This window comes from Crocodylus porosus, unplaced genomic scaffold (genome assembly GCF_001723895.1).
Source record: "Crocodylus porosus isolate Cpor-Errol unplaced genomic scaffold, CroPor_comp1, whole genome shotgun sequence".
Lineage (NCBI taxonomy): Eukaryota > Metazoa > Chordata > Crocodylia > Crocodylidae > Crocodylus > Crocodylus porosus.
This window is the reverse complement of record NW_017728944.1, coordinates 2,790,657-2,816,334: the sequence shown is the minus strand read 5'-3', so window position 1 is coordinate 2,816,334 and position 25,678 is coordinate 2,790,657. Positions and strand designations below refer to the sequence as shown.

Below are 25,678 nucleotides of genomic sequence, written 5' to 3'. Positions count from 1 at the left end.
CAACTGGTCTCCATTCCCCTCCCTCCCTCCCCCTCATACCAGCCGGATCGATCCCCCCCAGTTTATTAATCTAACCCCCGGCGATGCCGCCGTGAGCAGGGAGGTTTTTACAGTCGGGCTCCATGACAACTGGCACGCAGACGCCAGGAGGCCTCTGTCAGCGTCATTTATCTCTGACATCATCAATCACGGGTTGCCAAGGCAACAGCCTGGATCTGGCTCAAAAGGGGTGGTCCCCGCTGCGTGGCCCAAATTGGAAAATCCCTGTGACTGGGTGTGGGGGAACGGAGGTGGAGGGATGTTACCTGCACCCAAGATGGCTCCCTGCCCGCTGCAGGGCTGGGCACCCAGACCCACCCCCCCTTCCTTCCCACAGGCACCCCCCACTCCTCACACCTTCCCCCCACCAAACTATGCTTCCTGTGACCCTACAGAGCCACCCCCACGGCCCACCCCTCAGAGGACAGGTACCAGACCCTATGTCTCCCCCTGACCCCAGCAGACATGCGGCAGGAAGGTGGGGATGGGATTTCACTTCTAATCCTGGGAGAGCAGCCCCCGCAATGCTGCCGAACGGCACTGACCACCGCACAACAAGCCCCCAGAAACGTACCTACAGCCCTACTAGGCTCAATGTGCGGAAGGGAGAACCTAGAGCTGGGTGCCCCCACAATGAGCACGGCCTGCTCCAGTCAGCCCTATCTCCCTGCCCCGTCCTCACAACCAGCAGCACTCTCTCCCTTGCAGAGAAAGGTCTTGGTCGGAGGTGGGATTGGGGCCAGGAGCCTGGAGTTTCCCCATGGAGCTTCACCCATCCTGCCCTGCCCCGGGGAAAAGGGTGGGGGGGAGGTTGGTGCCTAGGCACTTACACTCCTTGGACATGCCCACTTCGAAGCACTTCTGGAGGCGGCAGTACTGGCAGCGGTTGCGTGTCACCTTGTTGATGATACAGTTCTTGTCCCGGTGGCACGTGTACACCATGTTCTTCTGGATGCTCCGGCGGAAGAAGCCCTGTGGAAAGCACCCAGGCCGCAGGCGTAGTGAGCAAGGCAGCACTGCTCATCCAACCCACTTCCCCTGCCTTGCCACCAACACAACTGTGGAGCCTTGGACTGGAAGCTACCTCACCCTGGGCCTGGCTCTGGACTGCTCTCTTCTTACCCACAGGGCATAGTACGGTGCCGTGAGAAGGCACAGCGTGGGATGAGTCTTGCTGCGTGATGCAAGGCAGCATCGTGTCAGGTGTGGATGAGGTCACACTGGTATGAAGTGTACCCCCTTATTCCCTACGCCAAAAGGAAATAAGCTATGCTAGCATCAGGCATCTCCATACTGGTCTAACTGGGACAAGCCGGTCATCACTTGTCCCATATAGGCAAGCCCTAAGACCCAGTATCCTAGATGCTCTGGTATAATTGTCATCCCCCTCCCCTTGATGCAATACAAGCAGTCTTATTCTGGGGTAAAGGGCAGCTTTATTTTAGCTTCACCCCCAGTTATGAGCCTTTCCTCTCACCCAGTCTCCATTAGAGCGGCCTGAAAACCAGGCTCCCACTAGTACAGGGCAAACCAAGAGCTGCTGCACCCACCCTCTGGGCTTGGTCAAACTCATTCCCATGCAGGGGTTAGGTGCCTCGAAAGTACAGAAACACTACATGCCTGTGGAGATTGGATGGACTGCTGGGAAACTGAATGCTTAGGAAAGCATTACAAGAGGTGCCCTTGGAACCCCAAAAGACCCCATGTCAGGTCAGGGCTACATGTGCCCTCTGCCTGGAAGGCTCTCTGAATGGAGCAGGAACATCTGCCTTCAGCACCTGGCACTTCCCAATGTCTAAATACTTTGCAAAGTACCCCCCAAGTATGGATGAAGGGGCTCTCTCCACTGTACAGCATGCCTGAGTCAGGAGTCCAGAAGTCCCTGCATTCCTGACCTGGCTCTAGGAGGAGTGAGGTCTAGCGGGTTAGAGCAGGGAGCCAGGACTCCCGGGTTCATTTCCTGGTTCTGCTGCAGACATGCTGGCAGACCTTGGCAAATGCTTATGTTTCTCTGTGCCTCAACTTCCCTCCCCTGCCCCACAAGGGATAGATGCTAACTCTCCTCCATGAGGTCCTGAGACCTCGTGACTACACCCTGCCTGGCAAAGCACTCCGAACTCTGTAGGTTGCTGCAACAAGCAAGGCTCCACATCCTGCCCACAGTGTGGGCAGGAGCCACAGCAGCTGAGCAGGTACTGTGCCCACTTTGGGGTTGGCACAGCCCAGAGCAGAACACCCAGGGAGCAGGGCTGACCAGCCAGATGTAGGGCACCACGTGCCATGAGTGGCCTAACGTTGGGCTCCTGACCTTTATGCCTGGCAGGAAAGATGGGCACCACAGAGGAGGAGGCCTGGCTGGTACACAGAGAGAGGGGGGAAGCTCTTTGTGAATCAGGGTGAGATCATTACAGACACCGGTACGACCCCCCAAAAATCCACTTCCAACCCATTACAGGGGCTGTCCAGACCTAGACAAGTGCTTGCTGGCTCCTTGCGGGGTAGATTAGTAATAAGGACCCCAGTGTTCAGGTAAGGAAACAAGCAGAACCCTCCTGAAGTGTGGAAGCAGAACCCTGGTGTACCCACAGGTGACACACTGGGAGCTGCTGTCCCCTCCCAACCCATCCCAAGGAACCCGCTAGCAGCTGCCTCAAGGTTAAATGACTCCCCCAAAGCTGGACGGGGGGGACAGTGAGGAGGGGTTGTTGGTGTCAGAACCATAGCTAGAGCCCAGGACTTCAGGTGCTCTCATCTGACCTGGCTGCTGGGCAATCCTTCTGCTACATGGGCCCCACACTCACCTTGCAGCCTTCGCAGGCGCTCACCCCATAGTGGTAGCCCGAGGACTTGTCCTGGCACACGAAGCAGGGCTTGTAGACCCGAGGCAGCGGGGGCGGAGAGGGGGGGCTGGGGACGATCTCTTCAGAGCTGGTGCTCTGCGTCTCTATGGCTGGGGAGAGAGAACAGAAGGAGAGGGCTCAGGGCTTGCTCAGGGTCTGTCTGCTGCATTCCCCCGTGGGAGGAGGGACCACTCAGCATGGCACTGCCCAACACCAGGCAGCTCCTGGGAGCAGGGGTTTCCACAGGGCTCACCCTGGCCTTGGGGACAGATCTGAAGAACATGGAAGTGGGGGCACAGCAGCCTGGCACAGCCACCCACCGCCTCTGCTCCCAGCCCGTCGTGGACCTGTGCCCCACCCTGCCTCGTGAACTCCACATTGCCTCCTTCCATCATGCTGGAGATGCCCCCAGCTAAGCCCAGCCCCAGCAAAGTAGGGCCTCAGAGCTGGGGAAAATCACTGGTCCCCCAGCCTGAGATAGGTCTGGAGAAAGCCCCATCTGCCTTGCTGCCAACAAGAGAATGCCAAGCCTGCAAAGCACTCATGCTCCAGGTCTGTGCTGCTGCCACACAACCCCATGCCCACCCTGCTGGGCATCCCCCTCATAGCTCTGCTGAGACCGAGAACATGCACTCGTAATGACCTGCCCCCCCACCCCAATGCCTTGCACAGCTGTTGACGCTGGTGAGAAGCCAGCGTGCGATAGAGAGGGCCGTGTTGCATGCATCAGGGATGATGCAAGAGGCAGGCAGGGCACTGGGGCATGGGTCACAAAAGTCCTCCCAGTGCCTTCCGGCACCAAAGGAAGGAAGCATTGTTGGGGGAGGGAACTGCTTCTATCCAAAACTCCTGGCTGCACTGGGTGAATCCTGGCAGTCAGCAGTATTTCTGGAGGGGCAGCCTCAGCTGGCCACGCTCCCCCGATAAGCCCCAGTGCTAGGACACCAGTGCTGCTTCAGTGTAGAGCCAGCTGCAAGGCTGCCAGGTGCCTCTCTGCTGTACCACACAATGCTCTCTACAAGACCAGGAGCACTTTCCCCTGTGCTTCAGGCACCACCAGAGCAGATGAAGGGTATTTGGGGGGTAGTGTGGGGGGATCAGGTGGGTGTAAGCATGAAAGCAGTGTCCAGGCCACAGATAGCTCCCTGCACATGGGTAGGAGCATACCTGGCTGGCACTGCCCTGAGGATGCAGTCTACACCACAGCCTCTGGGAGGTTCAGTCCTTCTGCTCCTTTCTGAGCAGGACCCCCTGTGAACTGACCAGAGAAGGGAGCTATGAGCCTACAACACACACAGCATCACCCAGGGAAGCATCCCTGCCTGGTGGGCACCTCCCACCTGTCCATGAGGGCATGACTGCAGGAGAGTCACGCGGACCCTCGTGCAGCCCTAGGCAGCGGATATCAGAGCCCTGAGCTGCCAGACCCTTGATCTTGGGGTTCCCCATAGCCACCTCCCAAGGAAGCCAAGGCACAGGGGTTGAGGCATGGGCTGATCTGGAATCCAGCAGCACCCCCAGGTTGTGGCAGAATGGGCGGGAGGCACTTTGCGAGCCTGCTAGATGTGACTTGACATTTCCAGGCCACAGACATAAGATGTGGGATTCAGGCAGACACAGTGCATCCTGGGAGTGCCACACTGCACGTCTTAACAGTACTGCGGGAGCCTTGCCCCATCCACCCCATCCTCTCCACACCTGGCATCACAGCCAGCACCCCAGTGCCATGCTCTCCCTACCATGCCCTGGGCCAGAGGGGCACTTCCTAAGCCTTTGCTCTGAAACCAAGCAGGGGAGAGGAGAGGCTGCCCTCAGGTCACTCATAGGAGGGTCTCACAGGAGGGGCATAGCTATGGGGTGGCCCCTTCCAGGGCCTGACAAGGCACTGCCACAGGCACAAGTGCCAGGCTCGACAAATCCTCAAGGCAGGGTGTGTGCACAAGTGCTGGGGCATGTGTGTCAGTGTGCACATGCAGCAGGGCATACAAAGCCAGCTTGAACAAGGATTTTAAAAACAAAACAAGCCTTCACAAGCGAAACACCATCCTGCCCCCAAGGAGAGTGATGCAGCACCCAAGACAGCATCACCACCTGAGACCAGTTCCCACTGTGGGGACACATGTGCCCCAACAGTCACCTGGCATCAGTAAGGTGTGAGAGAATGACACAGCCTCTTGGGCACCCACCGTGAGTATACACACCTCCCAGGAAAGAGCATGTACTCACATATGCAAGGAGCTGTGTCTATAAATGGTGTGCACACATGCACACAAACTGTCCGTACCCACTACAGTGGTTCCTGCATGTCTGTGTGCACATACACACAGACTGCATACAGGCACAGTACACACACAAGCACATACATATACCCAAAGATAATATACTACAAAAATCACAAACCCATACAAATACAGGGACTGTCCACAAGCACATACACAAATTCAGGGACTGAATTCATTCTCCCATGTGCCCCTAGGAATGCAGTCAACAAATACCTGCTTGGCCCTATCGCAGCTCCCCTCATCTCCCAGGAAGGACACCAGAGTGTGCCCTGGGTTAAAGAGACACAGATACACATATAAGAGTGTCCTAAACACTCTCCCATGCCCAAAGCTCTTGGAGGGTAGCTTCTGCCTGGGCCAGACAAGTTGGTGCTGGGGTCTCCCTGCTGCTACCCATTCTGTGCAGAGGCAGGGACCCCCTTGGACAGCACTGAGGTCTCCCTCCCCCTCTCTGGTAGCCAGGTGGCACCAGGTCTAGGAGCAAGGCCTGCTCTCTACAGACTCATCCCCACCCCTAACATTGACAGAAGAACCCTTTCCTGTCTGCCAGGACAGCTGTGCACAGCTGGCTGTACACAGCAGCGTTCTCACGAAGCACAGTTCAGACCCTCTCTAGACCACAGGCGACACACTGCCGACAGAGGCCTCCCACCAACTGGGATTACAGGAATTCTCAAGAGGCCCCAGGCCCATCATGCCAGGTGCTGTGCATGTGTGTATGTGCACATATATGTATACATAGTAACAGGCCTCTGATCTCACCCCAGCCTTTGTGTGCTTGCAGCTGGGATGACACACGCTACGGAAGATGCCAAGGTGGGCTCCCAGGTGCAGTGAGGGCCTTCCATACTGACTGTGAATCACAAGGCACCTCAGTGGAGATCAGTACCCTCTGCTGCAGCAGTCAGAGCATCCAAACCCAGCACTACTGCTCTGCCCAGTCCTGTCCCCAGGGACATCTCAAAATGTCCAGCCAGGAAGGGAAAGGGGTAGTTTCATGATCGTGGAGATCTCCAGACCTACCAGATGCAAAAGCCACAACACCAATGGCAGTATGAAGCATGACCGGCTCTTATCACTGCAGATGCCGCAGGGGCTGACCTGTCCCAAACAAATGCTTTGACTTGGCTCAGGCAGTGTGTCTTGGTGGAAAGCATCTTTCGGAAAGCTCCCTCCCTCTTCCAGCTAGGATGGCTTGTGGCCTAGAGGTAGGGCTCTGAAGCTTGTGAGTGGGACTCCCAGAAGTAGGTCTCTGCCCATAGCTGTAGCTCAGCTGTTCTGCTGACAATGCTGGGGGAGTGTGTGTGCAATGGGTGGCACTAGACAGAACCCATGGGCTGGCTTTGGTTAGGAAAGGCAAAGCCACCTGGAACCAGAGCAGGCTGCACACCCCAGCGTCCCCACAACTGCATGGGCACGATACACTCCAGCTCACGTGACCTCCCTGTCTCCCTGCTTGAACAGGTCCTGCTCTCTTGCTTTGCAGAGGCCAAGCCTGAAGCTTGATTCTTGTCTGCCTCCAGGAGAACACAGAAGGCTCTAGGGGAAAACCTGGGACTGGTGCCATGTGCAAATAACACCCCCCCCACCGGCTTCTCCCCCCACACACAACACATACACTCCCCAGGGGAGGGTGCATTCCCCGCACAGCTCCAATGATTTCAGAAAGATGGAGCTGGGGCATTCAATTCCTGTGTCCTTCCCCCAGCCACTCCCTCAAAGCATGGGGGGCTTCTCCAGCCATGGCTTATGCATCCCTTCCTGCCATATGCATCCCTTCCTGCCATGGGGGAGAGCGCCCAACCCCCACTGCAGCAGGGGCACTGGCGCAGCTGCCCCCCTTCTCAGCCTCATGACAGCTGGAGTCGCTCAGCACTGCCTCCCATTGCTGGGTCTGCTCCCTCGGCTGGGCTCTCAGATGAGCTCATCCAGTCCCAGGAGAAGAGAGGCCTTTCCTAGCAAACGAGCAGGAGAGAGGAGACACAGAGACACACACCTGGCCACCAGGCGCAGAGCAAAGCCACTTGCCACAGCCTGTTTCTTCTACCCCTTCTCCTTGCTATCCCTAGTCCTCTCCCCATGCTGCTCTGCTTGTGGGATTTAGGGCTAGGAGCTCAGCTCAGGTGAGACCTCAGCCACCCTTCTGAGGAGGGCAGGGCAACCCTGAGCTCTCCCAGTCACATAAGGCACCAACCCACCCCATCCAGGACAGAGGGAATCTCACGGGGCAAAGGGGTGGGGCGATCTGGCCCTTCCACCATGCAGCTGAGCCAAGAGTCCTGTGGCAGAGAAGGGAGTAGCCACCAGCACAGCCTGAACAGTGGAGCAAGGGAGAATGGTTCAGGAACCACGGGAAGACAAAGGAAATCAAGGTTCAAGTCCAGGCTCTACCAAAGGCCCCTGAGACCTGGGCTGAGTCTCTGGATCTCTCTGCTCCACACCAGTAACATGAGGAGAACAAGCCTCATTTCCCACCCGGACTGCGACCCAAGCAGGCACAGACTATTCCTGGCTCTGAGCCTATGGCATGCATACTGCTCCCCATCTTCCCTGATGCTCAATCCCACTCCTAACATGCAAGCTTAAACTCTACCAGGAGCTTGATCTTTCCCAAAGTCAAAAGAAATACCATTGGAAACATCAGCACTCACCTCTGCTGGCTCTCTCAGCGCTCTAGGAAGAACAGCAGATCCAGGGCCACCCAGCTGCTTCTGTGCCCCTAGAAACAGCCCAAGGTCCCTGCTCTTGCCAGCTAGGTGTGAGACATAGCCTAGGACATGCAGCTGGGCAGGTGTGAACCTAAATCCCAACTCCAGCCTTCACTGCAGGAACCAGCCAGAGCTTTGAGGCTGATGAGGGACTTTCCTAGCTAGCAGGCACTGGGGGTAAGGTGGGGTAGACAATATGCTTTGCCCCTCGCAGCTCCTGAGCCCTGATTGCATTCAGGGCAGGAAGGGGTTAAAGAGCTGCCTGCAACTCCTCAGGATGTTTGGCGATGTTTTTCTTAACTTAGAGCCAAGTAAACCAGTCAAACAGGATATTAAAGGCCTGGCCCTAGCTAATGCGCCAGCGATTCCCGCCCCCCCCACCTCTTCCAGAGGAGAAGAATGCCCCCATGGCCCAAAACCAGCCCCAGCTCCCAAAGACAGGTCTAACCATGGTCCCTGCATAGGGCAGTGGCCTGCCTGGGAAGAGAGGTTCCCTCTCCCCCAACATGTACATACTGGGAGATGAGACACTAATGGGGATCCAGGAGTCAAAGTTGGGGGGAGCAGTATCTTGGCACAGGAAGAGGCCTAATAGCAGGGGAATGCACCCTAGGCACTTTTCTGCTACTCAGAGACCAGCCAGTCCCTGCTGGGGAAAAGCCTCGTGACAGAGCCTTGTGACAGTCAAGTGTAGGGTTGGGGAATGTCTCCCAGCCCAGCAGTGCCGTGCCATGCTGGGCTCAGGATACCTGCGTTCTGTTCCCTGCGAGGGGCAACTGAGAGGGGAAGCAGGGCCTGGCAGGGAATAGCAGCGCGTTAGGAAACCTGGGCTTTCTCGCCTGCATCAGGAGGGGAGTAGGGATTAGTGGTTTGATCAGGAAAATGCCTGGGACCCAGGACTCCTGGGTCCCTCTCAGCCTTGTGGAAAGTACACAGCCCAGACGCAGAGCTTAAACAAGACAGGGAAGGATCAATTTCCTTCCAGAGGCACCCAGCACATTTCAGGTGCCCTCAGGGCTCTCTGCAGCCCCACCCTGACAAAGCCACAAGCACATGAAGGCGGTTGTGAGCTGGAGGCTCCCCAGAGAGCAAGAGCATGGCTCTTGTGGGGCAGCGTCCGCCCCCTACCTTTGCAGCTGAGCCATCAACAGCAGTAGGGCAGGGTGCCAGACACAGCAATGGCTGCTGCAGGTGGGCACCAGGCATGCAAGGGTTAACTGAGAGCAGCTCCGGGTGCTGGGCTCCCTGGGGGCCCCCAGATCTATGAAGGTCACAGTTGCTGCAGAAGACAACTTGGGGGGGAGACGTAGATGCAGGAGGGCAGAAAGGAGCTGCTAATGAACAAAGATGGAGCTGTGCCCTGCAAAGTGGAAGAGGCTGGGGAAGAAGGGATCTGGGACTGCTCTTAGGGACCCCTGCATACACAGGTCTGTGCCCCATGTGATCTTCAAGAGGGATCCTCCATCTCTACAAACACCAGCCTCAGGCACATGCCCTGCAGCTGGAAACAGAGTCATGCTGGGTCTAGGGGTACACTTCAAGCACCCCCAGCTCACACAACCTTCCTGCCCCTCACTCCCAACCCAGCCTCCGAGACTTTCGGGTGAAGACAAAAGGGGAAGCCACCAGCCTGGAACAATGGGAGATCTGTTTCCCCATCAAAGGCAGGCCTGTCCCTGCTGCCGCACTCCCGCTGCTCCCCATCACAGCAAGGGAGGCTGCATTAATTGCTCTCTAGCGTGGCCCTCGTGAGGTCAGGGATGGCGTGGGGAGGCCGGGTGGCAGTCTGGGCGGTCGCAGCAGGCAGACAGAAGCCGTATTCTTTGAATGAGCCCGGCACAGCCGACGGGATGAAGCAGGCAGGGGCCAGGGGCAAGCGATGCCATATGGAGCCAGACTGGAACAAACAAGGGGGATTCCCGTCCCTGGCACCACGCGGCTGGGGACCACAGAGGACAGAGGCGCTGACCCCAAGCCCTTCGGAGTTGGCGGGATGAGCTGGCTCAGAGCCCAAGACGCTGGGCCCCAGCAGCTCCCGCTGAGACTAACTGCCAGAGGATCACATTGTTCAATGCAAGATGCCTGCCGCTGCACCCAGCATGGTGCCAGGGCTCTGCCTCTTGTCCACAGACGCTGTGAGGAAACACTGTGCAGCCCAACCTGGGCTGAAACAACTCACCTCCAGTCTGGGGCTAGCAGGCAGTACTGTGACACAGGAGGTTCAGCTGCCTCTGGGTATGTCCGGCCCTCACCAGCCCAGCTTCTCCTCTGGAAGGGAGGAGCCAGTGCCACCATAGGACCAGGTGTCAGGACACCTGGGTTCTACTCCTGGATCTGCCATGGAGCTGCTACATCCCCAGGCTTGGCTTCTCCCACACCTGGTCCCTCACACCTAGTCCCCCCAGGATTGCCCCAGCCTACTACAGCTGCTGTGAGGAACAAGAGCTCACCACATGGGGCACGTGCCAAGGTCTCTGTGAGCAACCCTGTATTCTGGCACTGCTCTGACCCTCTTGCAGGGGCCACAAACAGGTACCAGGGCAAAGGCTCCCAGTTTGAGCAGGGGCAGGGGCTGGGCAGCAGCAAAGTTAGCTTACTGAAAGCTCTGAGGGTGGTACAGGACATAACTGGGGAGTGAAGGAGCACATGGGCAGCCTGACCCCAACATCCAGGCAGCAGCCCAGCACACAGGCAGCCCAGCATGCTACTGGGGGAGGGGGATGGGGAACAGAGAAAAGGCTATTGGCAAGTAAGAGCAGAGCCGGTGGGAAGGGTGGCCATGGGGCACTGTTAGCTGGGACAGCTGCCTGACATCACCTGCATGGGAAAAGTAGCCCCTGCCCAAGGCCTACCCTGTTGTGAGCAGTGCCCTGTCCAGGGAATGCCCTGGCGAGCTCTGGTCCAGCGTTCCTGGGCTCTGTCCTGCCCCTGCAGGCAGGGTCTACTGGTTACAGGAAGAGACCAGGGCCAGGACTCCTGGGTTCTACTCTTGTTGCAGGAAGAAAGATGTGGGGTTAGGAACTTGGGACTCCTGGATCCCAACGCCAAATACACCACAGACTTCATGCCTCAGTTTCCCTATCTAGATGGCACAGATATCACCAGTCAGCCTGCTCAAAGTACCACGGTGCTACCCATGCCTGGACACAGCTTAATGGCCAGGCACTGCCATGGGGCAGAGGGGGACAAGGGGAGAGCTGGAAATGGCAGTGAGCTGTGGGAGGTGGTATTATGGGGGGAGATAGGGGTGCTGCAGCTAGTGGGAGAGGGGCAGAGGGGATGACGGGTGGGGCGTCCAATTCGGGTGAGGTCACAGGGACACTAATTGGACAAACAAGCAAGGTATCCCCAACGTGACAAGGCAGAGGCTGCTGAAAGGCAGACACATGGGGTGGGGATGAAGGGAACAACACATGAAAGGGCACTCAACAAAAGGCGCAGGCTGCGCTGCATAAAGGGCCCATTGTTGGGTTAACTTCTGCCAAGACAGTGTGCTCCGACAACAGACAATCCCAGGCGGGCAGTTGAGGGGGTGGGATTAATCTCACCCAGCTATTCTTCCCGTGCCTGACTTCAGGGGACTCCAAAAGCACATGGGCATATACAGGATGGGTACGCGTGGTTGACAGGAAAGGGAGGATGCACTGTTCTCACTTATGCACACAAGTGCACGAACACTGTATGTGCATGGGTGTGGGTAGGGGAGGGAGTATATTCGTGCATGTGCCTGAACAGAGGCATGCATTTCTTCTCTCACACACACGTCCTCTTCTCTCAAAGGAGCCCCCAGCCTTGTTCACCTACACTCAGCCACTCTCTGGGGCCTGATGCATTCCCTGGAACTAGTCCTTTCCCAGTCACCTCAAGGTAGACAAGGCCCAGCAAGAGCCACCTGTGACCCCAATGCATAGTGACAGGCACTAGGGACAGAAAGCCAGGGGCTGCTTGGAGAACAGCCTCCGGGGATTCCCAGGTAGGAGTCCAAGTCAGGCCCCCCCTGCCAGGAGGGCTGTGACTGAAGGGAGAGGCCAGGCAGGGTGGGTGGGCAGGGGCATGGGCTGACAGGTGAGGCAGCAGGATGCAAGCCTGGCACAGCCGTGAGGAAGACACCAGGCAGGCTGCCAGCTCCCGACAGGCCCTTTGTTCCCCAGCCAGAGCCAGGGCTGCCAGGCTCCCAGAGCACTGGGCTGTCGGCGCTGCCTTGTTCCAGTGCGCAGTCCCAGCCCTGGCAGCCAAGGCAAACACAATGCTGGCCCTGCCCTGCTGGGAACAACACCTCTACCTGTGCCGCACCCGAGAGGCTCCCAGGGAGATCTGCACCTTCACACAGAGGGGCTTGCCCCCTGGCAAGGGGCTCCAGGCCACGCAAGGGACCACAGCCTCTCTCTCCCACCAGGGCTACTTCTAGGAAGGAGCTGGCTGGGAGGTGGTAGTTCCCAACTCCCTTAACCCCTCTGGCATACGTGGCAGAAAGCTGGGGGCTAACAGGGCTTAGCCCCACCAAACTGGGCCAGCAACAGCAGCTCCAGCACCACCGCTGCTGCAGCACCATGCCCAGCACCAGCACACGCTGGCCTGCAACAGCCCTGCGGGAGGGAGGGAAGGGGGCAGGCAGGCGCGCGACACACCATTCAGCCCCCCACAAATAATATTTTCTAGTGCCACCTATGCCATCCAGGACAGTTCAGGATCACACCATTTAGGCTGCTCCCTGCTACTATTTTCCAGCACAGGGTTTTGGGACTGGAGCACCCCTGTTCACACACCCTGGCCCCTGCACCATGCTCCCTCCCCAAGCCTCAGCTCAGGGGGGAAAGGGCACAAGCAGTGGGTACATGAGGATACACATGCCTAAGCAGCTCCCAGTCCCCCTAGACATTTCCCCAACACACACTTCTGGAACTGAATCATAAGCACTCTGTCCTTTGACAGCCCCCATACACGGCCACCATCCTGGGACTGTTATCCCCATGGTGGGGGAAACTGAGGCACAGAACAAGGAAGCCACTGAGCTGAGGTCCCAGCAAGCCAAGGAGTCAGGAAAGGAACCCAGGAGGCCTGGCTCCCAGGCCACTCCCCGCAATAACCTTTAAATCACATTCCCCTTCCCCAAGCAGGAACAGAACCCAGGAGTCCCGACCCCACCACCACTCTACCCAGAGCACAATGCTGTCCCTGTTCACTCCCAGGCCCAGGGGTCCCAGGCCTGGCGTGAATCAGGAGCGACTGTGCTGAGGACTATAGGCAGTTGGGGCACGGGAGAGACACTTACGGGGTGGGCACTGTGCCGGCTCTTTCCCCTGGACCCTGCCCTGTCCAAAGCGCACCCTGCTAAAGGGTTCCCCCACTCAGTGCTGGCCACAGTTGGCACCCAACCCAACAAGCAGGGAGCATGGATGTCTGGGATCCTGAAAACACAGCTCCAAGTCCTGCAGGGCCCTGGCACTGAGACACGAGATGGCCACTCTGTATGACATGTAGCTAATTGAACCCAGCTCTGGGGCATGTGGTACATATGCTGAGAGCCAGAATAGCCAACCTCACTTCAAACACCTCGTGACAAACCCAGGCACCCTTCCTCATTCACCCCTGCCCATCCAGGCTACCAAGCCAATAATTTGAGCACAAGACCAACCTGGTGACTTACGGTGGGAGCAGTGGAAAGAGGAGTGGGGGGAATGTTGGGGGCAAGGGTAGGAGCTGGGCTTGAACTGGTACCAGCAGCTGCAGGGACATCCAGGCACCTCTGCCCCCAGTGTCAGGGCCTCTTGCAATGGCATGCTGGTCATGACACTAGGTGCCAGTGGTCTGTGGCAGGGGCCAGAGGAACAGCCTCATCTACATTACACAACACGACTCCTGCCCTGGGAATCTGCCACAAGAATAACAAGCACTTGGTTACATACCAGGTACCCCCAGAGCCCCTGTGCCCCTGCCAAAGAGCCACAGTCAGCACTGGAGTCATTGGAAGGGGGCAACCAGGCTCCCCTGTCTCCTGGCCTCATTTTGACCCAGGCAGCCCCCCTGGGGTAGAAGTTAAGGCAAACTGCCCCACAGCTCCCACCCCAGCCCCACAGTGCCTGCTGCCCCTCCTCAGATCTACACCTTGCCCCCAGGCTCTCCCCAGACATGACCCAGAATATGCCACAAGGGCAAAGATGTTGCACTGTGCCCAGAGCTCGGGTGGGTTCCCAACTGTGTCCAGTGCTTTGATGGAAAACAGGACCTTAAGAGCCAGCAGGGAACATTTAAGCCCAGATGGGGGCTTGGGAAAGACCTGAGCCCGGGGAATAACCTCTATTGCAGAAAGATAGAAGAACATACCCCAAGGGCAGGTAACCCAATACCACCTGCCACAGGAGATCCTCCCTTCACCATTCCCCAGTGCCGCCCAGGAGCAGAGAAGGGCTGATGGTGGAAGCAATGGGTCCCTGCTCTGATCAACAATGGAGGGTTCAAGTGCCAGTTCCCCTTGACTGCCTTATGGGCTGCTACATGTCCTGGTCTGTCCCATAGGGGCCTGGGACTCACACGGCATTGGAGCAGCACCCAGCTCTGTGTACCAGAGGAAGGTAAGTCTCCAAGTGACAGAACCAGAACTGCAAAAGAAAGCAGCAGGACTCCAGCCTGGGTGCCCAGGGACTGCTGCAGGACAGGAGAGCAGGGGGCTGCCTAGCCTCTGCTCGAGTACCAGCCAACACCTTACTGCATTGGAGGATGTTGCTAGAAACCCTAGGCCTACTAAACATGAGCCACTGGAGCATTTCAGAACCTCCACTGTCCGAAATCCCCAGAGTAGGCCTGAGCAGGCCTGTCACAAGTGCCTGAACTTGTGCCTAACAAGTGCCTAACTCTGCAGCATCCAGCTTGTTTGCATCTTGGAATAGGTCCCCTCACTGGCTAGCTCCAGTCCTCCTCTAGCAGGTGCCTGCAGGGCCTTTCAGTGCCTGCTCCTGCCCAGCTTCAAGTACCCCAGGGAAGAGGGGTCTGCCCCAGGATAAGTGCCAAGGCAATGGTAGGAACAGAACCAAAGAGTCCGACGCTCACAGACCTGGAGCCGTGTGGCTTGCTCTTTCATTGTGACTGGCTCCTGGATATGGGTCTGATCTAGAGGGACACAGTTCTCACCTAGCAAATGACAATGCCACAAAAGGAGAGGGGCAGGGCCTGGCCTGCAGGCTGCCTTTCAACAGCTCTGGAGTCTCTCTTACCCATACACCTTTGTTTGCAGGCACTGAGTCAGCCCTGATTCCTCCTGACAGCCCTGGCACCCAATTCCCTTAGCAGCACCAACCAAGGAGCAGGCCCAAGTGGAACAGGGAATGGAGGGGGGTGGATTTTGGCATTGGTGTAGATCAGGGCTCACATTTGTGCTGCATGTTTGTCTCAGGGAAGGGGTGTTTCCTGTTTGCTCAGTTCCTGTCCAAGGTCTCAGATGGGCCACAACCTCCTCCCTGCAACACCTCTGCTCTCACTCTGACACAGGAAAAGCCACAGGCTGCAAAACTGCTTCAAAGGGGCAACTCCCTGCACCTCAAGGTACAGTCAGACATATGGTGCCCTCTGCGGTCCTGACCATGGCAAGGGAAATGGGCTTGGGAATAAGCCAGCCCTTTTATTTCAAGGGCTCTGGAAGACTTGCTTGAGGGAACCTGGGTTCAAAATGATGGGTCAGCACAGCTCGCCTCCTAATCAGTTCTTTTTTTGTATGACAGAAGGTGTCTGTATCTTTATTTTTGTGTGCTTTGGCATTTTTGTTGATTCAGGAGATCTTGGCTGCCAGAGACAGTACCAGGGATCACTACATGGAAGTGGCTCTTGTTGATCTGCTCCCAACCAGTTGATGCATATGAAAGGCATGGCATGGGGGCAATGCCCATGAGATGCTTCCCACACACCCCCAACCACTGGTGACCAAACAAATGGATGCCTCCCAAACCCTATCCCCAAAGGCAGGTCCTCTCATTGCTAGCTGTGGCAGCCCTGCTGCCCCCCACACCGCCATGTCCTTCACGCAGCAGGAAGCCCAGCTGGATGGATTCTGCAGCTGAGGGGCTCCATGGGGGCCACCAGTCTGGTGTAGAAAGCTTTGAGGGTGTTGCAAGGATGAGAGACCAGCCATTGCCATGAGGCCACACAGGAGATTAGGAGGATGGAGCTGGTAGGGGGAGCCAGTACCCCAGAGACATGTGCACCTTGAGGGATGCCTGGGTTCCACTCCCAGCTCTCCAGGCCTCAGCCTGCTAAGAAATAAGGCTCACAACCACTGGGCACACCCAGGCCTAACTGAGAAGCCAGAACAGCAGGCCCTGTGGGTACCAGTTTGTGGGGGGAGGGGGCTGGTGGGGAAAAGAGTGGGAGATCCCAGGCTCTACAGTAGTGCCACCCTCAGAGTGAACTGCTCTGCTCTGGCATCCAATACCCAACCCCACTGGTAACAGCTGGTGCCAGCCAGTCCCCATGGGGACTGCCAATCACAGCTGGACTTCAAGTCACCTTCTGGAGAAAGGAGTCATGTTACAGCCCTGCCAGCTGCCCCCGTAACCAAGAGGCAAGGAGACATGCATCCCATCACCCCTAGTGCATCCCTGCCACCCACTAGCTAGTTTGAGAGCTTTGGGGGGCAGACACCATAACTCCCATACAGCACTGAGCACACAGGATGGATACCCCAAGAACTGGAGTTCTTGGCCAAACACTAGTGCCAGGCAGTGGCGAGGTCTTTCCAGGACAGGCCAGCTTTGCATCTGGCCTCGTTTTCCACCTCGTTTGTGGTGGCGCAGGCTGGGGAGGGTGGCGGGAGGGGGAGGATGAAGGAGGACAACCACATTTTTAACAAGTGACATGCAGAAGCAGAACGTGCTCTTTAATGCTCCCGCGGGCGGGCGGGCGCAGAATAAATCACTGCTTCCACTTGAGGCAGCGGATCCATTAATGTGACTGAGCGAGCGGCGTCTATAATTTATCGCCTCTTTTATATAATTTAAGAACTTCCTTGTGGAGAGCAGCACTCGCCAAATGCAGATTTGACAGGATCCTGATGTGCCGAGTGGCGCTGCTGCCGATGGGCTCCCCGGCCCATGCTGACCACATGGGTGCTGAGGGACCCTGACACCCAGCTGGGGCAGGGGCACTAATCAATTTGGGAAGCCCTCATACCCTAACAGCCCCCAAGGTAGGGGGCAGATGGAAGGGTCATTGCTGCTGCCTCCCATCCCTGCCGATGCCTCAGACACACCTAGCACTGGTGGTAAGACCCAGAAGTATAGGGCCAGATGCATTCCACTATCCTGGTCACAGCAGCCTGAAGCCCCTTTGTCTGGACTGCATGCCACCACACCAAGGCCCATCCTACACATCTCAGTACCAGGCTGGCCCTCTCTGCGCTGGTCGAGACTTGGGGGCGGTCATTTAAGGGAGGCAGTGAACTCCAAGAGCCCAGGGGTGCCCGAGAAGGAGAAGCAGGACTTAGCCCCAGGATTCCTGGAGGGCCATGCAGAGCAAACATCGCTTCCCTGTCATGGGGCCAAAGGTAGGGAGGCCTAGAGGGCTGGTCCTTGTTCACAGACAAGATTGGGCCTTTGTCTGCATGGGGCACGCTCTCAGACTGGGCCCAGCCTGGTTACAAGTTCACCAAACATGGACCCAGAGAAGATTTCAGTGGCACAGATCCAGGTCCTTGGGCCAGCAGGGGAAAAGCCTGGGCAGAGCCCAGCTAACTGAAGCCCACATGATGTTAGCTCCCAGCTACCTACACAGACCTATGGTGGCTGGCAAGGAGTCAGAGTCACTTGGCAATCGAGGGTGCAAGAGGTAGGAGGTGAAGTGCCCAGGGCTCGTTGTCAGCCAGCCAGTTCCTAGCCTAGCTCATGCAAAGTGCCCAACGCTAGCAGCTTGCTGGGGCCACGCTTCCCTGGAGTGCTAAGGCCTCACCGACAGCCACAGCCATGCTGGGTGCATGCTGTCTGGTAAAAATGCCTCAAGACTGCACAACACTGGCACCCTCCCCCCTGTTGGCCTGCAGAGCCTTTGCAAAGCAAAGAGCTGAGGTACCTCACAGGAGGACCCTTGGTCAGCCCCTACCCACCCCTGGTAGTGCTGTCCCCAGCATCTAGGCTGGCTGCCCAGAGAAAGTCCTAATACTGTAGCACCCCCACCCAGCCCTGGCCATGCCCAAACGGGCAGCACTTGGCTCTGCTGGAGAGAGGCTATGTGTTTGTGGGGAGAGGTGGTTTCAGTCTCTGTAAACAGGCAGAAATCCTGAGGTGGAACAAGGGTACCCCCTGCCTGGGGTTTTGGGGACTTGTTGACCACTGCCTGCCCTACCAGTATGAGAAGGGAGGGACTGAATATTGCAGAAAAGGGAGAACTATAATGAGGAGTCTGGGCTCCACCCCAGAACTAGCAAAACCTTCTCCCTTTCCAGAGCCCAGGAGTCCTGGCTCCCAGCCTCCCCTGCTCTAACCCACCAGACCCTGCTCCTCTCCCGGAGTCAGGGGTAGAACCCAGGAGTCCTGGCTGCCAGCCTCACCCCCCACTAACCCTCTAGACCCCACTTGTCTCCCAAAACAAGTAAGAGAGGAAGCAGCAAGACCCCAGCTGCAAGCCAGATGCTGCATCTGAGCAGAGCTTCCCTGGGCAAACATGATTTGGAAAAAAAGCCCTCCCTTCCTCCCCCGCCACTGGCTCCATGTGGAATCCACATGGGTTTGCTTTTCCTGAGCTCTCCACAGGAAATCCAGTCGGACACGCCCCAGACATCCCCGCAGGGCTCCCGCCGGCCTCCCCCCCCCCCGCACCATAGCCCTGCACAAGAGTGCCCAGCACTGGCCCAGCACCGCCTGCCCAGGATCCCCAGTCAGGCCTGTACCATCACTTGCCCAGCTCCCAGGCGTGGGAAAGCAGGCTCAGAGGCAGCCCGGCTTGCCAAGGTCACAGAGGCCTCCACAGCTAGAACCCAGGAGTCCTGACTCCCAGGCCACCCAGTGCTAACCTACTGGCCCCCATTTCCTTCCCGGAGCCGCAGACAGAACCCAGGAGTCCTGGCTCCCAGCCCTCCCTGCTTCCAGCTTCCCTCTCCAGGCAGGAAGGGAACCCTGCAATCCTGCTCTACCCCCCACCACATTTCATATGAAATCCCTGGCCCCCACAGCTTGGCTGGCACTCCTCTGGACATGCCCAGCCCTTCACCCTCCGCCCTCCTCCCTATCCACAGGTTAATCCCTTCGCACAGGTGTTTCACTGGGGGTGCAAACAGCCTCTGGGCCCCTCCAAGTGGGGTGGGACAGAGGAGGGGGGCACTATCTACTCTAGGAGAGCCCTGACCTCCCCCCGCTCCACCTCATCCTCAGCAAAGCCAATAACTGCACAGGGGCAGGTTGAAGGGGAGGGAAGGGGATCCTGCTCTTCCAGCACTTTCCTGCAGATAAGAATCCAGCCTGCCTGGCATTCCTGTACCAGGGCAGGAGGGAGGGAGGGGAAGGAGGCCCCTAGGTAAAGAGCAGCCAGAGATGGAGGCAAGCCCAGGGAGACCGACCCTGCCCCAGGAAACCACCAGAGATCAGCTAGGCCAGAGCCTTGCCTCCCAGGGACAGGTCTCAGGCTAACTCCAGGGATAGGGACTCAGGAAACGGGGATTCAAGTCTCTGCCCTGCCACAGACTCCCCACATGACCTGCCGCATCTCACAGGGCCCCAGATAAGCCTCTCCAGTTGGCAACCACCCTGCAGCTGCAGAGAATGAGGCAGCTGCACTGAGGGGATGGAGAGGGCTGCACACAACCCCCCAGCTCCACTTCTCTGCATCAGCTGGGTCCTCCTGCTCTGCTGTCCCTGAGGCCACTCCAGACACCAATGTGGGGTGTGGAGTCCTGAGCAGACCCTGTTGGAGGCAAGCCTCCTCCCCATTACTATTTGAGTGAGAATATATGGTCATGGCAGCTGCAACCACCATGTCCAGGGAGGTGCCCACCCAGCTGTGCTGCCAGCCTGCAAGGACAGGGGGAAACCACGCAGAACCTGGCACATGCCCAAGATGCCTAGACCCCAGAAAGCCGAACAGTACAGAAGGATGGAAAGTTCCTTCAATACTTCTGCAGCCCTCCTGCCCTGAAGCAAGGGGCTTTGACTTCCTGTCACACCTGTGAAACTGGAGCTCGTCCAGTGCTGCTCAAAAACTGCAGCGCCAGAGGCTTCCTGTGGCACAGCCTGGCTGGACAGGGGCAACAGAGCACAGCTAATGCAAGGAGACGGCTGTGCCTTCCCAATGCCCACTGCATGCCAATACCACGCGCAGACGCCAGCTTTCAGGCAGGAAGCACCTTGGGGCACTGCCTCAACACACACGCATGCACGTACAGAGGGGACTGCAGGCTGCTGAGCTCATGGCAAGAGCCCCGACCCTGGACCCTCCACCCACCCTGCAGCTGGAGCAGCAAGCAGCCAAGACTCTGGGCAGGGTTGGGGCTCTGAGAGGGTCAGGACAGACTGGCTGGAGACAGGACTCCATCTCCACCAGTTCATGCAATAGTGGGGGGGGGCAAGACACCCAGCTCAACAGCTCACTCTCTCAGCATAAGCTCACTTTCTTGACTGTGAGATGGAAAAGCCATGGGAATCCACAGTGACAGAGCTTTCCAGCCACGCAGAACCCCTGGGGGCCTGGCTCCTGTGCCTGGGCCTTCTGCCCCTCACCTGCCTGACCACACCACCACCTCTGCCTACACAAGGTGGGAACCAGCAGGGGAGCTCCTCTTCTCTAGCGCCTGGATCTCACAGCACATCAAGATCATTGTCCTTGTTATATAAAGGGGGGGAACTGAGGCTCGAAAGGCACAGGAACTTGCTGGAGTCTACTCTGTGACAGAAGCCAAGCTGGGGCCCATGTCTCCAAGCCCAACACAAGGCTCTAAGCAGCTCATGGACCCTCCACTCAGGAACTCCAAATCACATGGGATAGGGAGTTTGGGGGGGTGAATGGCCCCATGCCCTGCTGGGCTGGGCAACATTACAGTGGGGTCACCGCAACCACAAGGCAGAGTAAGGCACCCACACACCTCCAGCCTGGGACAAGCCGTTGCTTTCCTCAGCTGACTGATCTCGCATGCAGGGAGATCAAGCATGAGGATATGTTCACCCACACACGCATGCTGGTGCTCAGCCCCAGGTGACTTCTCAGCCTCTGCAACAGCACTGCAGAGTCCTGTGGTGCTGGAGTTAGTCATCACTACCCTACAGAAGCTGCCATGTGATGGGGTCAGTAAGTACAGACTGTGGTTCAGACTCCTACCTTCCTCTGGGCAATCCCCTGCTGAACACCGCAAGTAGCAATCCCACAGCTTCTCCAGAAGGCCCATCTTTGGCACTTGGGCACCATGACCCCTTCCAACCCCAGACTCCGCCGCCACCGTATCCACTGTGGCCCCCACAGGCACAGACCACAAGTGATCCTTGCACTTTGTGAATGCCCCTGGGGTCTGGAACACAACAGGGAGGAGGCAATCCCTAAACTGTGGTACCAAGACAGGTGGAAAGACTGTGCCAAGCCTGTGATGGTGAGGACAGGAGGGCTCCTGGCCCCCCTGCAGATGAAGCAACTACACTGGGACCCTGCTATATACCCTTGGCCAATCGCCCCCTACGCACCACTGCCAGTAGGAATACAAGCGACTCCAGTGAGGGGGTGTTACACAGAGTGTGTCTTGTGCAGGGACCTGGGTAACTCCTTTTGAAGAATGAAAGCAGGGGTGCTGGGGGACCCCACACAGCTTCCTCCCTTGCCTGACCCCCATGAACTCTGGGACTGGACACACAGGCCCTGTCTGGGCCTTGGCAGAAAATGTCCTTGGTTCCAAAATCACCAGGGCCTCTGTCACGGAGGGGGACCATTGCCACAATTTTGAGACCTGTTCCTGTTCTCCCTGTGGGGGAGCAGGTGTTTGCAAGCAAGGGTGGGAGATGGCAAGGAGGTGTCTCCTGCTGCAGCTGCCAGCACTGTCCCTGCTATGATCCGGCCCCCTGGAGCTGCTAACTTTGGCCTACCCCTGTCTCCCCACTCCTCACCACTGCCCATGGGACCCACAGCCAGCAGCACCAAGGTATACCTGGAAACACCCCCTAACCCTCTCCACATGGGTCCAAAGGCAGCTATGGATTCTCCATAGCCAACTCCAGGTCCAAGGCACCTGCAGCTCCCACAGGGGGTGCCAGCACCTGTCCCTGCAGCAGCACAGCCCCAAGGTGCCTCTAGCCAGGCAGCCAGAGCCCAGGACACCAGAAATTAGAGGCCAGCTAGCTGGAGGAGTCCACCTTAAGTTCTTGTGGCACTCCCGGTCAGCCACGACCAAGGTTACCCAACACCTGGCTGGCACGGGGGACCTGGGCACCTCACTCTAGAGCCAAGCCAGTGAGTGCGGGAGATGAGACATAGGGCCAAGACTGTAAGAGCTTTAACCAGTCCAGTACCAGCTGCACACAGCAAAAACACCCTTTTAGAAAATCCCCCAAACCAGCCTTTGAACAAGCCGCCCCCCAGCAGGGCCTGGTGTCTATTGGATCAAACTAATTTGTTTAGCTCTAGCATCCCCCAACACTTCACTTGCTCCCAAGACATCTTCTCACACCAACAGCTGCTTCCCATCTCCTCATCCAGCCCAAGCAGGCTGCCAGGCTGTGCACTTATGAGTCGGGGCTGCCCAAAACAGCATGGGGCCTCACAAAGGAGAAATCCCCCCTCCCCCCTTCTAACTTGCATGTTATTCTGTTGTCAGTCACTACAACCCCACAGCTGCCTCTGGCTCCCACAGGCAGGCTTGGTCCTGCCAGCCAGCCTCACCACCTGGGCAACCCCCACAACCTCTCCCACGTTGGGACCTGACAGAGTGTACCCCTGTGAGAGCCCCCCCCGCCCCAGCAATGCCTGGAGGAACTCACCATGCCCCCACAAAAGCCAAAACCCACATCTGGCTTCCAGAACAAGAAGGCGCCTGCATACCAGCAGGGAGGTGTGTGTGTGTTGGGGGGGGGGGTGCAGGGCGGTTGATTAGCAGAGCTCAGAGCAGGAGCCTTTTGCAATACCTGCAGGGAGCTCAAAAGCCATCCCCTCTCCTTGCCGGAAAACTAACAAACATTCTGAGTATTTTTTCCATCTCACTAACAAATGCCCCTTGAAGAGGCTTGTGTTGACTCCCTGATAAGAAGGAAAGGTCAAATGGCCCCAGAGACAATGGGGAAAAGGCACTCTGTTAGGAGCAAAGGCTGGATCTCCTGATAAGCAGCCCTTGGGAGGTCAGGGCTGGCCCTTGCAGGGAACGGTCTGTCCTTTGCCAGGAGGGACCCCAGCAGGTTAATAGAGCCATGCCCCACCTCTGGGATCTGGCGGATTTAATGCAAAGCCTTCAGGAAGGGTCTTGCTTCCATTTAAGCCTTGTGGTGACATCAGACCTGGACAGACCATCAGGATGAATGGCCAAGGCCTCCCCTGCCCCAGCCCCTTTGTGGCCTACAGCCAACATGCCTTTGACCTAGTTCGTGCCAGGACCTGGCACCCAAATATAACAGAGACCCTTTTACCAGCCCCTTGGTCCTTGTGTCCTGTCTCTCCCTGCCATGGGGCCCCAGGGACCAGCATGGGAGAGGTCACACAGCCCCAACAGGGGAAGGAGTTTCTTTCTCCTTTATAAAGGCTGAAAGTCCTGGGGAGCCAACACAGTGGGGAAGGACTTTCCCCAAAGCAACCAACCCTGCCTGGCAGTGATTTTCCATTCAACCATAACAGTGGGCACAGAGCACTACGTAAGTGACCCAGGGATCCCTGGGGGAACACGGCTGAGTCTGCTCTGCAAGGGAGGGGGGAACACGGCTGAGGCATCTGCTCTGCAGGAAGCGCCCTGGATTCCCCTTCACCACACCAAGAAAAGACTGCACGTAGGATGGAGAAACCCAGCTCGGAGATCCCGCAGCAGGAGGGGGAGAGGGAAGGCTCACCCTATGTCTGAACTGATGGGGCACCCCAAAGAGATGAGGACAAGCTGGCCACCCGCCCAAATTACTGCCACACTTGCTCCCAAACTATGGACATCCCACACCACATCTCCTGGGCTTGGCTTAGGGCCTGATCCAAAACCCAGCAAGAGCCGGCGCAGCTGATTTTACAGGGCGGCCCTGAAGCATTGTGCTAGTACCCTGTGTCCCGCCCAGCACCTCCGTCACCCGATGAAGACGCAATTCCCACTGCTTACGAAAACAAGTGACCTTTGACCCTTCCAGGACATGAAGGCGAATGCAACCCCGTTTCCCCTTGAAAGGAGACAAGAAAAGCCAGCCCTGGCACAGCCTCTGCTGCACACCTCCCCCGCACAAACATGGACAGAGGGCACACGCTGGTTTCTCCTTCCAAAGCAGCACAGCGGACACTTCCCATGGGGCTGGCGTGGGCATTCAGCGTGACACGCACCCTGACAGCCGGCCAGCTCCCAGCACGTCACCCTCCAGGGACAACGAACTCCTCTTCCCCTCTCCCCACCACCCCGATGCCTGACCCAGACGACTCTCCTTCTAGCAGCAAATCTTGGAAAAGGAAATTACATTTTGGTTTGGAACAACAGCGCTTTGAGCCTCCCACTTCCCCTGGACGGTTGGGGGAGGGAGGGGGCAAAAACAAGGAGTTGCATTACACAAGCCTTAAATCCATCAGCTTGTTTTGCAAGCGGGCCCCTAACCCACCCACTCCGCAAGGGCCCTGGGAAGGTGCCCAGGAGGGGAGAGATTCAAAAGGGCTTCTCCTGCCAGCAGGGCAGGGGAGAGCCATCTGCTGGCACGCACGAGTTGTCATCCTGGCACTGCCCATGCTGCTTCGACCCTTGGGGGGGGAGGGGTTGTGGCACATTCCGCTGCCCTTGGGTGGGCTGGAGCTCTCCCAGGCAAGAATGGAAAGACCTTACTTTGTATCTTAGACATCACCCTTTAAAGGACTCGTGAGCTGGTGGGGGAAGCAACCAGCTCTGACCTAGGGGCATAAGAGGAATAGTGGGGCTCTGCGACTGCCCCCACCTACAGGGACGGGACCCCCAAAGTCTCAGAAAGATGTACAGGAGGGAGGGGCAGGTTTACTTGGAGGTGGTGAGCATACCAAACAATACCCCTGTTCTGGCATCCAGGCATCTGGCTGGGAGCACCCGCACCCCTCCCCCCCCAGCCCTATCTCTAGGGAGGAATAAAGCCGCAGTGTACTATTTAGTTAATTGGATTTTGTCAGGGCACTTATCTACCCAGGATCTCAATATCCTGCTGGGTTGGGGCCGCTTCCCTCCTTTCCCCAGCCTGGAGGCGGGGGGTAGGGCTCTCGCAGACAACTGCCTTCCTGCAGCCACCCCACTCAGGCCTGGCAAGGCGCTGTCCCCCTGGCCCGGGTGCTAAAGCGGGGAGGCTGGGACGCACTAGGATGAGGGGGTGATGGCATCCGCGCAGCCGGGGGCATCAGCCCTGCGGGGAGTAAGGGGAGAGGGACAGAGGCAAAGGAGGACAAGCGCGGCTGGGTGAGAGAGGGGGCTGCAGGGCAGAGCTGCGGGAGGCAGCAGGACCCCCACCCCTGCGCCGGCCCCGAGGCGCGGTACCTACAGTGGCTGGAGCCGGTCCAGAGCTGGCTGCGGCCGGGCGGGCCGTAGGGGCCGGGGGTGCCGATGCCTTTCTCCTGCAGGAGGCAGCCCCGGCCCTGGCTGTAGAAGTCCATGGCGAGAAAGGGGCCGGGGGTCAAGCCCGCCACGTCCACGCCCTCGTACATCCCGGCGGCGGGGTGGGCCGGGGCCGGGCGG

General features: G+C 57.9%; 1 protein-coding gene across 5 annotated transcripts in view; it reads right to left on the bottom strand.

Annotated features, from left to right (window-relative positions):
- The window catches only part of RARA (retinoic acid receptor alpha), a 96,808-nt gene that overhangs the window by 6,984 nt on the left and 64,146 nt on the right, over window positions 1–25,678 (bottom strand). For 3 of the 5 annotated variants that reach the window (XM_019550346.1, XM_019550345.1, XM_019550348.1), the window contains exons 3-4: window positions 2,841–2,989; window positions 870–1,011 (exon numbers count right to left, since the gene is read on the bottom strand). In XM_019550346.1, coding sequence (XP_019405891.1) covers window positions 870–1,011; window positions 2,841–2,989 — 291 coding nt within the window. Of the gene's footprint in view, window positions 1–869; window positions 1,012–2,840; window positions 2,990–25,484; window positions 25,673–25,678 lie in introns of those variants that run through there. The other 2 variants (XM_019550347.1, XM_019550349.1) reach the window with 1 other exon arrangement.